The sequence below is a fragment of the Dermacentor silvarum genome, chromosome 10 (genome assembly GCF_013339745.2).
Source record: "Dermacentor silvarum isolate Dsil-2018 chromosome 10, BIME_Dsil_1.4, whole genome shotgun sequence".
NCBI classification, from domain to species: Eukaryota; Metazoa; Arthropoda; class Arachnida; order Ixodida; family Ixodidae; genus Dermacentor; species Dermacentor silvarum.
In genome coordinates this window covers 844,977-860,582 of record NC_051163.1, presented here as the reverse complement: position 1 = coordinate 860,582, position 15,606 = coordinate 844,977, and the positions used below count along the sequence as shown (strand labels likewise).

General features: G+C 42.5%; 1 protein-coding gene and 1 long non-coding RNA gene across 3 annotated transcripts in view; one reads left to right on the top strand and one right to left on the bottom strand.

The window, feature by feature from the left end:
• Positions 1-5,137, top strand: part of LOC119431168 (A disintegrin and metalloproteinase with thrombospondin motifs 16) — a 223,806-nt gene extending 218,669 nt beyond the window's left edge. For both annotated transcript variants that reach the window (XM_037698638.2, XM_037698637.2), the window contains exon 9: positions 1,559-5,137. In XM_037698638.2, coding sequence (XP_037554566.1) covers positions 1,559-1,698 — 140 coding nt within the window. In that variant the 3' untranslated portion in view covers positions 1,699-5,137. The remainder of the gene's footprint in view (positions 1-1,558) is intronic.
• Positions 5,138-7,136: 1,999 nt separating this feature from the next.
• LOC125940938 (uncharacterized) lies at positions 7,137-15,111 on the bottom strand. The gene is made up of 3 exons (XR_007464095.1): positions 14,514-15,111; positions 13,202-13,465; positions 7,137-7,553 (listed from the first exon to the last, which is right to left on the bottom strand). It is a non-coding gene; the product is annotated as an uncharacterized LOC125940938 (long non-coding RNA).
• Between the last annotated feature and the right edge of the window lie 495 nt (positions 15,112-15,606).

Here is a 15,606-nt window from a genome sequence, read left to right as displayed (position 1 = left end):
TTTGGTCCATAGTACAATCCAAACTACAAGCAGAGGGTCACAACTCCTGCCTACTCTTTAGGAAGAAGATGATAGAAAAAGGAGTTGAATATAGGAAAAAGGGAAGTAAGTAGGAAAGGAAGAAACAAGATCACTGGCCACAAAGACTAAAGACAAAGAACGGAGTACAACAGTACAACAGGATAGAATCATGTGTTAAAAAGATCGCATAAACAATAATAATATTACTGTATGTTTACAAACTGCAAGTGTAAGTCATTGAACGTGAAACTTGTTACATGCTTATACTGATTAAGTATGATAGTTAAGCTGTAGTGCAATGTTTCACGTGTATAATTATTTCGAAACTTTGGAACGTATCTTGTTCATACATGTGTTCAACTTCAAGTAAACTAACTCTTGAGCGGAAGTTTTGTTGATAACATGTAATCAAGGTTAGCGACATGACAAATAATATTATTTTGTAAAATGTTAAGTTTTCCTACGTTTGTCTTAGTCTTATTTGCACATACTGGACATCCATAATTTATGTCGGCGATGAAAAGGGCGTGATAAACCTTTGCCTTTACCTGTCTCTGGAGGAGTCATCGACAGCGAGCTAGTAAGCCAACTAAAGAGGCTTTTTTGACATACATTGGTGAAATGCTGACCCCAACCTAAGAGAGAAGCAAAGATGGCAAAAACGTTTGTTTTCCCTGACAACATCAATTTCCTGGCCAGCATACGTGAATGCCTATGTTAATTGACAGTCTTTAGTAATTTAAAAATTCTACATTTTCATTGCAGTGATTAAAGGTCATTAAATTTTCACTAGACTAAAGAAATATTTTTGGTAATAACATTTTACACTTGATAAATAAGACCTCTTCATCTAGGCGTGAGAGGAGCATGCTACAGAGCTCACGGTATTACAAATATTAACGATGTCGTTAATATAGTTACAAGTCATTCCCATACATTGGAGAAGGCGCCAGTGAGGGGATGAAGACGACGACCGTAGAAGCGCTCGATCGTGTGGTTGTTGTTCTGCCACCTCGGCTTCTATCTGTATGTATTACGTAAATACAATTTCCCTTTCGTTTTGCCGACTCTTATCCCCGTCACATTTTTAGTGGAGGTGCGGAGGTGGCGTCTCCAATATAAATGTTATATGATAACGGGCCTAATACGCTCCCTTGTGGTACACCGCCTAATATAGCTAAAAAGGACGAGATAAGAGTAAAGGATAATTATCACCTGTTGCGGCTCTGTTCAGGAACGAGGGCTACAGCAAGACAGAAAATTCTAAGAGCTTCCAAGTTACGAACTGACCAGGCACAGTTGCATGCGTTGGCTTATGGACAATAGGTTCTATAGTAAGTAACTACTTCCATACTTCCTTGAGGAGGGCTTCCACGCTTGCACTTAAGTACCCCTATGTGCCGCAGAGGATGGTGTACTAATTAATCTCCGCCTTTCCTTCCTTCTCTCTCTCTATACTAATTTTTAAAAATTTGTTAGCTACACATCAGCGAACAAATAAAACAATGAACTGAAATCAAACTGTTGCTTCACGCAGGTTGCGCAGGAGACAGCACGGAGCTGATCGCCGGCCGCATGACGTGCGCCCAGTTCCTGGAGCAGTTCGGCAACCGCTACTGCAACCACGGCTACATCCAGAGGCACTGCTGTTACTCGCAGAGCCTTTACTGCTCCTAGACAGCCTGTGATGTGACGCGCACCCAAGGCGAACGTACCTCAGCCACCAAAAAAGAAGACGACGAAACGCACTGGCTCTCCTTCTCTGCACCAGAGAAGGCAGCCCTGCTTGTTGCCAGGGAAGAAGACCACTTCGTCCTCCACGAGCCGTTATGTGCGCAGACCAGTGGCCGTGCAGGAAAAGGCCCACAGTCAGAAGCTGGTAGCGGTCTGAGGCTCCGATGGAGTCCTCCTGTTTGTTTTTCTGTTTTATACTTGTTTTACGGACGTTGTTGAACTATTCGAAGAGCCTCGTATCGGGGAACTCCGCGCGAGTGTTGAACGCACTTCGGAAGGACTTTCAACGGTGGACCTCTGACGCGGCCTGCAAGAGGAGGTAGTTTGAGCTCATCGGTACGCGCGTCGGAGTCTGCGCAGTTGGTTTATTTGCCTGGTACCGTTGGATATATGTTGGCAGATGTTACGAAGGACGGTGTTATAGCGTAGTAACGTTGGTGGTGTCGGCGCTTAGAAATGTTCACAGCCCACAAGGCGGCGGGGGAAACTAAGATGATCGAATGCACCGAATACACATAGCCGCGGAATCGTGTGCCAATAGCGTGGGACGAAAGAGTTGGCCTTGCCTTGCTTGCTGTGAACATGTCTGACGCCTGGATAGGTACGCAACTCGCTTGACGAGAAAAGGAGGTGCGTGCTCTCCGCTAATTGTCTGCATGTCGTAGTCCGTAGACGAGATGATTTCCGTGAGGGACAAGGCTGCAAGTTCTGTCGAGTTTTGTCTTTCAAGTGGGAAAAAAATGCGACGAGCATACGAGCTCGTCCTTTCGACTAGCCAAGAATGCCTTGCTTTTATCTCACGGAGTTATACGGAAAGACAGGAAGGCACATATATATTCTTGTTATTTTGTTATCTTGTGCTCGTGGCTGCCCCACAGCCGTCATTTCATGAGCGTTGGCTCTTCATCGGTAAGCGTTTCCGCGATGGTAGTTACTAAGCTTTCGCACACGGTGTTTCTAAACGATGAGGCAAACTGCAAAATGCCATTGCAGAATTTTTTCCTTCACTCCATTAGACATTGCTGACTTCTTACTTTCTTTTTATACATGAAAAAAAGATTCACTGTTAAAGGCATCAGCTCATCTCACCACACGTCTTTCCGTACTTGAGACACGCCCACTTAAGGAAACTTCGAGATGATCATGTTGGAAGGTAGAGTTCGTTTCAGTGTCTACAACAAACTCTGAACTTCTTTGATCTGTCCTCAGCACAAGAAAAAAGTGCTTAACAGAGTTCTTCCGAGGCGTCACTATGCACACTGGAGTTCTCACACAACGACAGGTTCTTAGGCGGGATCAATAAGTAAGACGGGTACACCGCCTGTTCCGTAAAAAACATCCTCTTTCTAAGTGCGCTTCATACAACATTCCATATTTAATATCTGTTAAATGAAATCTATGTTTACTGTGAAAGAAAAAAAAGACTATATTATGTGCAGGCCGCGCTTTGCTTCTAGGCCGCACATCTCGACTCGCTTCAGTATAGAAGTACTGTTCGTTGAAATGCGTCATTGGCCATGTCAAGCCATGCAGCTCTTTGACTTCGTTTCGCGTAGCGTCAACGTCGAATGCTGCTTAAGCCGTTTCAGTGCAAAAGCGGCGCAAGGACACACACAAAAAAAGGCGTCACGCTTGGAACGACTGAAACCACTGCGCCATAGCCCAACGCAATATTGAAGTCGTAGTGACTCACTTCTGATTTTTACAGTGAAACCGCTGAGTCAGTGTACCCACGTGTTCATTTCCTCTGTGAAAGGTGCGCACAGAAATCACGTCTGAACTTCACCGGCAAGCGAAGGAGCGGCGAAAGATGGCGCTCCGCATTCGAAGAAACGAGCGAAGCGCCACGCTTCGTCAGCGCATATTCTGCTTCGCCAAAGCGACGGGACGACTCCGAGGAAGACACGTGACTCGCTGCTGACGCATGCGCGTGCACGCGCCAGCGTCACTTCCGGCCAACAGTGGTGATCTACGAACTGCGACAACGAGAGGGGACGGTGCGCGTTCAGTGATATTATACATACCTTCTGTGCAGCGAAGCAGCCGGACCGGATGTTCGAAGCGACCTTTTTAATACATCGCCACCTAGATAACAGAAGGCCTGTGTCAACACCTCCATGTATGTCGCACTTCGTGAGCTGTCACATATTGTCTCTCACTTTCTTTTTCTTGTTTTCTTTCTTCTAATCGTACAAACTCACGAGAATTTCATTCGTTTAGTCGGTTGCGTCTGGCCAGAGACAAAAGTGATTAGGTAAGCCAGCAGAGTTTCAAGCATAATTTCCCCCCCCCCCCCCCCCTCTGTTATCTAAGTGGCCTTGTTCTGCAAGGATTCTCGGTAGACGTCGAATGCGCGCTATGGGGCGGTGACACCTTAAGCGTACATTTCTTCTCAGAAACATGACCGTGTTCATTTCCCTGTAGATGACGCTCAGCAGACGCTGCTGTTTATAATCTTGATCGTTGTCTTTGTGAACGTCCTTGCGGCGTTTACCGAAAATTGGCGTTCACAGGAAATATTGTTACATGGAATGGTACAGGTCCGTAGTAAATATTGTAAAATTCAAGCCTCTTTCTGTAAGCGCTCCTACCGTCTCAAGACACATTTACCTAGCCGTAGCGTCAACAACAGGTTGGCAGAGCACCTACAAGTGTGGCTGCTCTTTCAAGCACACCAAGTGATGGATGTTTAATTTCCACGCCTAGAGTACATCCGTTACTGTTTTCAAGAAAAGGAGCGCGACTCAGGGTGCACGTCTAGGTGTCCCATTTAGTCGAGCCTTCCTTAGGATGCATGTATTCCTAGAGAGCGAGTAATTATCTTACTGCCGCTTAACCAAAAGGAAACGTGGAACAAGCTGCAAACACGCTACTAAGTTTATATTTATTTGCTCTCAATGCAGACAATTTTTTTCCAATATAATCAAGAAAACTGGATGTACTTCTCGGGCCAGGATTCAGGGAAGGGATGACAAGGAGCGCTATACAGGAATTGCGCTCTTGGGTAATTGCCGCTACCCCAATGCGCATTTAGTGAGGCGTCTACCGAGAAACCTTAGCCAAAGTGCAGTGCGGTGTGTCGTCTTCCTGACGCCACCGCGCACGCACGAGCGCAGGGTGGCGGATTGCGTCCCGTGAAATAAAAAAAAAAAAGGAAGAAGAATCTCTAGGGACGAATTCCGCGGCCTGCGGTGCTTCAAGGCAGCCGCGCGAGGAGGCGTGGTGATCACGTGTCTATCGCGCCCGGCTCTCTTGCGGCGCGTGTTTTCTGTCTGTTAAGCTTCTGTTTCCTCTCACGGAAGAGTATTTATAAACCATTACCAAAAGACGCGAAAAAAAAAAGACAAAAACACGAAAAAGATGAATAAAAACTTGTTTTTTTCCTGTTTTACATGCCTGTGCAATGTGCTTGAAGAATCCTTCCTCTACGCCCAAAAATTAACTTGAACAGCTTTATTCGAAGACAGTTATGCTGGTGATCTTGTTTTAGTCATGTCCCAGTTATAAGTGAAAAAGTTTTGCAAATGTTTTTCACTTACTTAAATGAAACGACGTCCTACATACATCCCAAAATATATGGAATGGCTTTCCATGTATTTGAAATCATAATTCTTGAATTACCATAGCAATCGCTATGTATAACTACGTTCCAGTGAATGACACTGTTGCCCAGAACCGTGTTTAATATGTCTGTACACGTCGCACACACCTAAACTTGGTTTCAGTTACAAGTGTGTGGAAGAATGTTCCAGACATGGAACATTCTGCACATATGCAACACTGTTCCGGATAGCAGTGGTTATTACACTGTAACATAGTTGTGCGTATTTATTATAGGATCCTTAAATGTAAGTAGTACAAATATAGGGGCGGAACGCCGTTAGATTTGTGTGGAAAATAATTGCAAAAATTTGTTCACCTATAGCTGGAATCTATACGTACAGATGGCTTGCACTGACGTCATCCTAAGCGCCATATTGGCGAATCATCATGATGAGCAATTGCGCCCGTGCCGTCAGGTGTAAGCTACATCTATATGTGAAGCGAGATTAACCGATAGCAATTCATTTGCGGATTTTTTTTTCTTTTTCGACTTGCTCCGGGAAGTATAAAAAGAAACAGGAAATTGTGCTTTCCTGCTTGACTTATTTGTAGAGCGATTTCAGTTGGTCCCTTAATTTAGGCTTCACAAATTTCTGCGAATGCTTCGACTTCAACGTCTCCGTCGGTTAAATAAAAGTAAGTACTTATATACTTATATATCTTAAATACTTATATATCTTCCTTTAGGTGTAGTTTTATCGCACGGGCTTTGTCGGGTGTTCCCCTCGGTGGCCGCTGTCAAAAGCGATTGTAAATCAGCCGTGTAGTACTATGGAAGGAGTCGGGTTTATCCGCACACTGGCTGGAATCATTACGCGCAAATCCATAATTCAGTCAGAAGTTACACTAGTGTGGGCTCTTGCGCACGAGGGCCTGCCAGGAAACCAAGCTGCCCATGCCTGGGCCCGACGTTTCACGAACCACCGGATACAGACAACAAAAGGGCAGGCTGAGAACGGCGCCTCGCGTGATCGGCTCATTGAAAAACCGCGACATCTGCCAGCACTGCAAGTCACCTCGACGCACTTTACTCCCTCTAACTCGTTCCCTCTGGAGGGAATTGGAGAGCCTATGGAGAGACAGGCACCATTACTACTCCTGAGTAAACTATATCCCGACCAATTAATTTCTCGATCACGGCTGTTAGCGTTGCGCAGCCCTAATGCTAAGTGTACACTGTAAAAAAAATTTCTTTGGTTTTACGGCAAATCTGCTGGTAATTTGTGACCGAACACTTTCCGTAAGTAAAGAACGGTCATTTCCGTAGAACGGACAACCGTAAAAATAGAGACCGTATTACAAATACGAGTGCTTATGTATTCAGAAAACGGAAGACTCTGTATGCTGAATCGTATGGTTCGACCGTTAATGTACAGGTGCATTCCGTATTCAGAAAACGGAAGGCGCTGTATATTGAATCTGTAGTATACGGTCCAACTGTTAAAATACAGGTGTTTTCGTATCCAGGAAACGAAAGGCTCCGTATGCTGAATTTGTACTATACGGTCCAACCGTTAAAATACAGGTGTTTCTGTATCCAGAAAACAAAAGACTCTGTATGCTGAATCTCTACTATACGGTCCAACCGTTAACATACAGGTGTTTCCGTACTCAGAAATAAAAAGGCTCCAGTATGCTAAATCTGTACTATACGGTCCAATCGCTAAAATAGAGGTGTTTCATGCATTATGTTTTACAAAGCATATTGATTATTTAGAGAATGTACTATCGGGGACAGAAGTGCCCAAAATGTGCGAATGACGACCGAATTTTATTGGTACACTTTCTGCTGGGATCAGCCACGCTAACATTTGCATTTGGAAAGTGGTCTGCAACGCAGATGATAGCGGCTGATAGTGCAGAGATGCAATTTGGTCGACACTCGCACGTCCTGGGCACTTTTGTCCACGATAGTACATATCCTTTAATGCAAATGTCATGAATGCAGCTCATTGCAGAAGCAGCAGGTCGCTATGGAGAAAACTGTCTGGCCAACACATTGAAATAGCTCAAAAGATCAAACACTTTGCTTTTTGTGATATGAATGAATTGCACGACATATTACAAATAAGTGCAAAATTTTATTCGTCAAGTACTTTAGATCACAGAAGCAATTTTATTTTCTTCGACCACTCGTCTTGCACTGTTTCCTGGTGAAAGCTGTTCCCACATGGCTTGCAAGGATAAACTTGCTGCTGTTAGGAGAAACAAATAATATTGGTGAATTTCCATCCTAAAGGAAGTGGCAACAAAAGACAATCACAGAACACAACAAAGCGGTAACTGAAGTATTAAAAAACCATGAACGTGGTTCAACATTGTCAAAACAAGGGATGTTGCTGTAGCCAACATTTCGACAGATACGTGTCATCAGGGCAGCAACTGTTTTTCTTGGCAGCGGTTTTGGATGTGCATAGCTCACTCGCCCCTACACTCACCTGGTGCATATAGTAGGTCAAGAGAAACCAAAGTGTTAAAATAAAGAGGAAGGGTGTGTTTCGCAGTGATTGTGATGGAGTGTGTAGGGGCACTGCTGTAAGTTGTTACAATGAGTAGAGATGACCTAAACAGAAAACGATCTGTAGACCTAGTAGACCTATTCTTCCCAGAAATCAACATAGGAATTAAAATAAACTGTTTGGACATTTGGCAAAAAAAGCAATGAAGAATTAGGCAAAATAAACTTTGTAACATGATGTGTCTGTTTAAGATCAGTGGAAATGGCAAATTAAGGTACGTTATCAATGAACATTTCATCAAGATCCGATAAAGAAAAAAAGATATTGGTCAAAGTAAGGACACCAAATTAAACTGGGTATGACCATAAATAGTAAAGAACAGCCTGTGAAAAAAATGGGACGGGAAATGATAAAAGGTGCAAGATAGGGAAAAGTTTAGCACTGTTTACTGTATGTTCATGCCACTACTGACGACTTGAAGTTTCAGTCTTCCTGCTGAAGCTCTATTACTTGGATAAGGAAATGGATCACTTTGCAGACAAGTCTACGTTCAGATTCTGTTCAAATCTTCAATGTAATTTTATGGAAGAAAATGGTATGGACAGTCCTACTGGATGGGCATTCATTCAGCAGTACCATCCACAGGTATTAGCTTAAAATTTATTGGTCTCACTGGACCTTAGCTCTTGGGAAATCATTAGCTGTTTTTTTATCACAGATGCCTTCAAGTTATTTCGGTTGGCAGGAGTGCTAGCAAACAACATTATACTTGTTGCCACAGTCAAAAGTGATATTTGGTAACAATGAGTAAACAAAGCAAACAGCATTCTACAATACTGATTCAAGTCAACCGAAAAAGCTGCTAAAATGAATGTACCCCGGCCCCCAATACACAATAATTGCACATCACATTGATGGTCATCGTGTCGATCATGCTATTAGAACACTAGGCATCAAGTGAGGAGAGTGAGGAGATCAAAAAAATTAAATTATGGGGTTTTACGTGCCAAAACCACGATCTGATTATGAGGCACGCCATAGTAGGGGATTCTGGAAATTTGGACCACCTGAGATTCTTTAACGTGCACCTAAATCTAAGTAGACGGGTGCTTTCGCATTTCGCCTCCATCGAAAATAAGGGGATCAGAGGGCACATCCTTTTTTTTCGAACATTAAATGTACTTCGCATTAATGTTGCCTTCCAACTCCGAAAGGAGCAGTTTGCGAGATGGTGACCGACACATAAGAAAACTCATGACATTCTGTGCAGCAGAACATCACGCGCAAATACACTTTTTCCTGCAAAATGACATACTGTAGTGAAACCTTGTGCACATGTGCCAACCTTAGAATTTGAAAAACACCACAGTGGTAGACACAAAGTGTTAACCTTGCTGGAAAATACTAAAATTATATGATTATTCATTCAAGATTTGCCGACTTTGCTCTCTACAGGTGCTGTAAACAGGCACCCTGATTTTGCAGTTGTAGCAACAATGATCTGTAGAGCAGATGAGGAGAAATGGTTATAAAGTTTACGCAGGAGTATACGTCGCAAATGACAATCCACTTCACATTCTAATCTGGTGGAGGATGCGTACTCCAAAATAGAAGAAACTAGTGTACCCTAAAGATTTCTGTGGCCGATGCCTGTGCACAAGCAGGTACACATAACATGGCAGTTGCAATTATATTTCCACAAGCTATAGTTACTGCAAGCTACTGCCAGTGTACTGGTCCACAGCTGTAATACATTTAGGGCAATTTAAAACTCTCTAATGAATTTATCTCATATGACAGAATTGGAATGCAATATCTTGCAAATAAGTGATGCTGTATGTGCCGTCCCATACAATGAAACACCTTTGAAAAACCTGAATAGCCACCTGGGCCGTGACGAGAGGTGAAGTGTATTCTGTGTAAACTGGTACAGCTGCATAGAGTAAAGCTCTGGAGAGTGCATTTAGTAACAGCTGTGAAGCTTTTTTCTTTTTTTAAACTGCACACAGTAAAACCCTCCTTACAGTTTTGAAAAACTCTTTTTATTAAAAAAATTTTCTGCGCGCAAACAAACAAGGACGAAGAACCATTTGCTTAAGAACCCAGAGATCTGCTCAATCCAATCAACAGGACACATCAACAGCGCATATAACAATACGTGTGATAAAAATGCCACGGATCAGCGCGACCCCTTCAACATAAAAACAGCAATGCACATAAAACGAGCACTTCAGATGAAACTATGTTAAAGATAAGATGACAGGAGCGAATTCTCTTTATCTAGCAATGAAACAGAAGGATGACTGATGCATTTTTACTTTAGTTTTGCAATCCAGTGCGCTTCCACAATTTCCCTCGCGGTTTGATTTCGTTGCCTAAACAATGTGCCAGTGCTTCTAAGACAAGGTGAGCACGCATGTTCTTGACAATGCATGGCCAAATGCTTACTAGGGCCACCTTTCAGACTGGACAAGTGTTCCCTTAGTCTTGTGTTAATGCATCTTGCAGTCTGACCTACGTACACATGACCACATGTCATAGAAACCTGATACTCAACATTCTTCGCAGAATCAAGAAATTGGTTCTTATGCGGATGTTTAATACTACATTCTTTCTTTGCATCACCCTTACTTTCGAACTTACTTCTTACTCTATAACACACATTACCTCTTTTGTTTTTAGCCGAAAACACCACTTTTACTTCATAACTCCCAGCCACCTTTTTAAGTCTGTGTGAAAGGCCATGCACATATGGAATCACTGAAACCTTGAAAGCTAATTCTTTCTGCCTTAAATTTTTTGTGCATAGTTCCATATCCTGTTCAAGTTTTTTCATTAGTCTAGCGCATGACACCAGCATCACAGCAAGCAGGTACCCGGCCTCTCTCAACTGATCAACTTGCTCAAGAAAGGCAATGTTTACAGTGCGGTAACACGACTTCAACAATGCTGAGTGGCAACATGAAATGACTGTGCCATTCTTTACAAGCCTGGAATTGCTTGAGGCATAGTTCATGTAGCTTGTTAACAAGAAACTGTAGCTTCTTATCTACCAGTACTTGCAAAGTAAAATTTAAGCCCTTGCCTAGAGTCAAAGGCTTCTACTACTATTGAAGGCTTGACTTTTACTTCGGAAGTACCGGTAGATAACAAGCTACAGTTCCTTTATGTCAAGTTAGAAATTCTACCAGAACATGTGTGTTGGTCATTCACGCCCCGAGCTGGAAAACCGCTAATGAACTATGCCTCAAACTATTCCAGGCTTGTGAAGAATGGCATAGTCATTTCATGTTGCCGGTCAGCATTGTTGAAGTCGTGTTACCGCACAGTAAACATTGCCTTTCTTGAGCAAGTTGATCGGTTGAGAGAGGCCGGGTAGGTGCCTGCTCGCTGTGATGCTGGCGTCATGTGCTAGACTTATGAAAAACTTAAACAGGATAAAGAACTATGCAAAAAAAAACAAAGCCAGAAAGAATTAGTTCCAAGGTTTCAGTGATTCCGTATGTGCATGGCCTTTCACACAGACTTAAAAAGGTGGCTGGGAGTTACGAAGTAAAAGTGGTGCTTTCGGCTAAAAACAAGAGGTAGTGTGTGTTCTAGGATAAAAAGTAAGTTCGAAAGTAAGGGTGATGCAAAGAAAGAATGCAGTATTAAAAATCCGCGTGAGAACCAATTTCTTCATTGCGCGAAGAAAGTTGTGTATCAGGTTCCTATGACATGAGGTCATGTGTACATAGTGCAGACTGCAAGATGCGTTAACACGAGACTAAGGGAACACTTGTCCAGTCTGAAAGCTGCCCTAGTAAGCATTTGGCTATGCTTTGTCAAGAACATGCGTGCTCACCTTGACTTAGAAGCACCGGCATATTGTTTAGGCATCGAAATCAAATCGCGAGAGACATTGTGGAAGCGCACTGGATTGCAAAACTTAAGGAAAAATGCATCAGTCATCCTTCTGTTTCACTGCTATATTCGCTCCTGTCTTTTCATCTTAAGTGCTTGTTTAATGCGCATTGCTGTTTTTATGTTGACCGGGTCGCGCTTATCCGTGGCATTTTTATCACAAGTGTTGTTATATACGCTATTGATGTGTTGTGTTGACTGGACAGCACAGATCTGGGTTCTTAAGTAAATGGTTCTTCGAAAATAAAACCAGTTGTTAGAACGCGATCGTGCTTGTGTTGCTCCTTTTCGTCGTCCTTGTTTGTTTATGCACAAAACATTTTTTTTATGAATCTGTTCCACTTAGGCGGACTCGCAGTTTTGCTTGCTTTTTTTAAAGGTAATGACACGTATGGCTATCACATACATGTACAGTATGACCTTCATTCCCAAACAAAGTGAACAGCACTACCCTATGGGTCAGGTGCCTTGTTTCACACATTCTCCCAAATATTATTAGCGCGGGACGCTGATGTTGGCAGGGAAACTGATTTATGGAGCAATATAAAGTATTAAGTACTCAGCTCTTAATGTTTTCTCTGCTGTTTAAGCATCGTTGGGTCTTATAGTAAGAAAATACGGAATACAACATGCATAATTCACGACGCAACCCCTTTGGAAGTATTTAGTAGTCTGAATTATGGATTGCATATTTAGATCAGAAGGATTTCATTCCACTGCAAGAATGGCATCATCCCAATAATTCTTGCATTTGGTGCTATATTTACTTTTATTTCAGTTGGAATGTAGATGCATCGACAGCGATATCGCTTGACATGTCTTCGATTGACTGTTTCTCCAACTTAAGCAAACTCATATTCTGAAATGACCTTGTAGATGATACCAAGAACTTGCTCAGCAGGAGTATGTCTAACATTCACGAGATCTGAGGCTCTTGAATGCATATCTAAGAAAGCCTGGGGTGCATGCTGCTCTCTCATTTAATCAGCAAGTTTCTAGGAAATCATCTATAAGTTTTCTTGTGATGAATGTAAATTTGCTTGGACGGGAGAAACATGGAACTTGAACAGGTGAATTATGCAGCATAAGAATGATCTCAGCAAGAAGCAGGCATGAAGAAGCATTGTCGCTCAACACGCATAAACCGTCAATTAAAAGAATTATTGGGATGATTTAAAATTCTGGTAGTGTAATGAAATTTGTTTTCTAATCTATATCTAAACTCCTTGATTATTCAGCCTACTACCACTACCTTTGCCAGAAACATTCATAGTCATTATCTTACCTATGCCAAATTATTCCGACCAATATTCAAGCCTTCATAAGCTGTTTTTTTTTCACTGCCAATTCTCTGAGGGAGAAGAGGTGTCCTATTTCTCTCTGCCTATTTCTCGTTCACTGTTCACTCTCACTGCATTAAGCTTGAGCAGGTTCTATGCTTAAAGCTGCGATTCCCTTTCCCTCTGCCATCTTTGACCCACCTGGTTAGCTAAGTAGGTAGAAAAACTGCAGAAGAAAGGTTGTGGCGCTGAGTTGGACTTGTGCCCCAAGGAACCTTTTCACGGTGGCTCGAGGAGCAACTGCTTTGGCATGGAGTGGCTCAAGCTGTGATGAGTTCACTTTGTAAAATCCTGCTGGTTACTGCTGGCCCGTCTTTGCCGGAACAGGAATGAACGTTGGCAGTCTACAGTCTCGGTTTCATCCTTGAGCGCCATGGCCATGTAAAGAAACCTTGTCTCGACAGGCTGCATAAAAAAGGATAATTTTTTGAGCTAAGTCTTTTTTCCTAAAAGAACCCATTCAAAGTTGTATTTGTAACTTAGCGACACTTTCCGGGTGATGCCAGCGGTACTTCATTGCACAATACCACAATCATGAGTGAGCTGTGGCCATTCTGAATACAGCTTGCAACACGTGACAAGACCATATATACAAATGCAACCAAAATAGTAAACATTTGTTGTAGCTTCTGTATATGGCACTATTCGAATGAGACAATTGTAGCACTCTTCTCAGCTCAGTAAAGTTATTTCTAGTTCTTTTACTTTTCATGAGGAAATTGCCATGAGCTTCTCTTGAAAAGTAAGTAAACATTCTTGCTTCAGTTTATTCTTCAAATTCTTGCATCACGAATGGATATCAGGAACCCATTTACACCACACGCAGATCTCCATAGGTTTAAAACATAAATCAAAGTACAATATCACAATTTCATAATCGTGTCATGCTTGTATTATTGGTGGCTATGGCTGCTTCAAGCAATTATTTTTCATTAAGGCGGAAACAGTTATCATCTCAAATTGTTTGCAGCAAGGGTGTACAATCCACAAAATCAATCAAAAAGGTCACGTTGTGTTCACTATTCAAACATTTAGGATAGGTTACATACAACAGCTAATAAAGAATGCAAACTTGAAAATCTCAACTGAAGAAGAAACCAGTTTTTGAATATGGAGCAAAATGCCACCAGCTCATGTGGAGTACACCCTTACTATGTACTCCAAGCGAAGAATGTTGTTACAGCAATGCTTGAACACTATATGAATGTAATAATCAACAACCTTAAGCAGAATCTAAAACACCACTAAACAAATTGTGCTTCGAAGATTCCTAATCCGAAATTCTCAACAAATTATTCTGGTGTTGTACGTGTTAAGCTTGTTGTGCGTTCTGAAATGCAATCTCACAACATCTACAATTTCTCTAAAGGCAATATCAGCTTTGTCAAGATAGGTATGACGTGCAGATAAAAGTGGATAATGCATGACATCATGAACACTCAGATGTGTTTACCATTGAGCTCACTCTTGCAGCCATGAAATTATGAGATGCAGACACATTTTACGTTGAAACCGGTTTTGTGGAGTACTGCATGCTTCCCAGGCTTCTCCAGTTGTGAGAGCTGTCTCTCCTACACAAATGAGTGATGAGGAATAAAAAAAGAATTTCAACATGTGACAACATGTTGGTCATTTGCTAGTATGCAGCAGGCTTTTTGACTCCTAGCTTGCCTCACACAAATCTACCATGCACAGTATTTGCTTTGCCCAAGCATCAGCCACTTTACGATGCAATGTGTACAGAGCCCTTGCCCTTAGTTTTTCTGCTTTGGAAACAGTTACCGTTTGTTCAGCTGGCATCGAGAAAGGGGACATACAAAACTATGTGCACCACTGATCTGTACTATGTTTTGCTGGATGCCGCTTCGCTGCCCACAGAGCCAGGGGTAGATGAAGCCAGCGAAAATGCAGTGTCGTGCAGCGGCTTGTCCCAAAAGTAGGGCATACGCTGCACTTACTAGTGTGTGCCGTTGCACAATATTGCTGCCATAAAAATTTTTCTTCGTGGTTTTCCACATCTAGGCGATGTCTCCACATGTCTGGTGAGAGCTGTTACGATGTTCTGAACCCGTACGTGAAAGTTTTCTTACAGAAAGCATTTTCTGATTGACAAGTGTTTTCAGCACGCGCCACTCATGTTAGCGATGCCATCAGTGCTGTGATGGAAAATTCTGGAAGTCTTCTCGAAATACTTCTCTGGATTGCTTCGGTAGCTTGCGGCACAAAGGCCAAGCATTATAGCAGAAGAAATGCCCCACTCCTGTGCAGGTGAAATGCCACAGCAAAGTCGTGAAGTACCAACTTCTGGACAAGGTTGCCTTCAGTCGGAAGGCGCTCAATGCGCTATCCAGCCCCCATAGTAGAGCTCAGTGGTGTGCAACCTTTTATACTAGCTTGCTATCTAGTAAGAACATTGGAAACAGCTCCCACCTTACTTTTCTCAAACTGTGACATGCAAACCGAAAGTCGCATCACTGTATTGATTCTATGGCTTTAGTTGTCTAAGCGAACTGCCTGCCATTCTACATGTTGTTAAAACCTAGTTG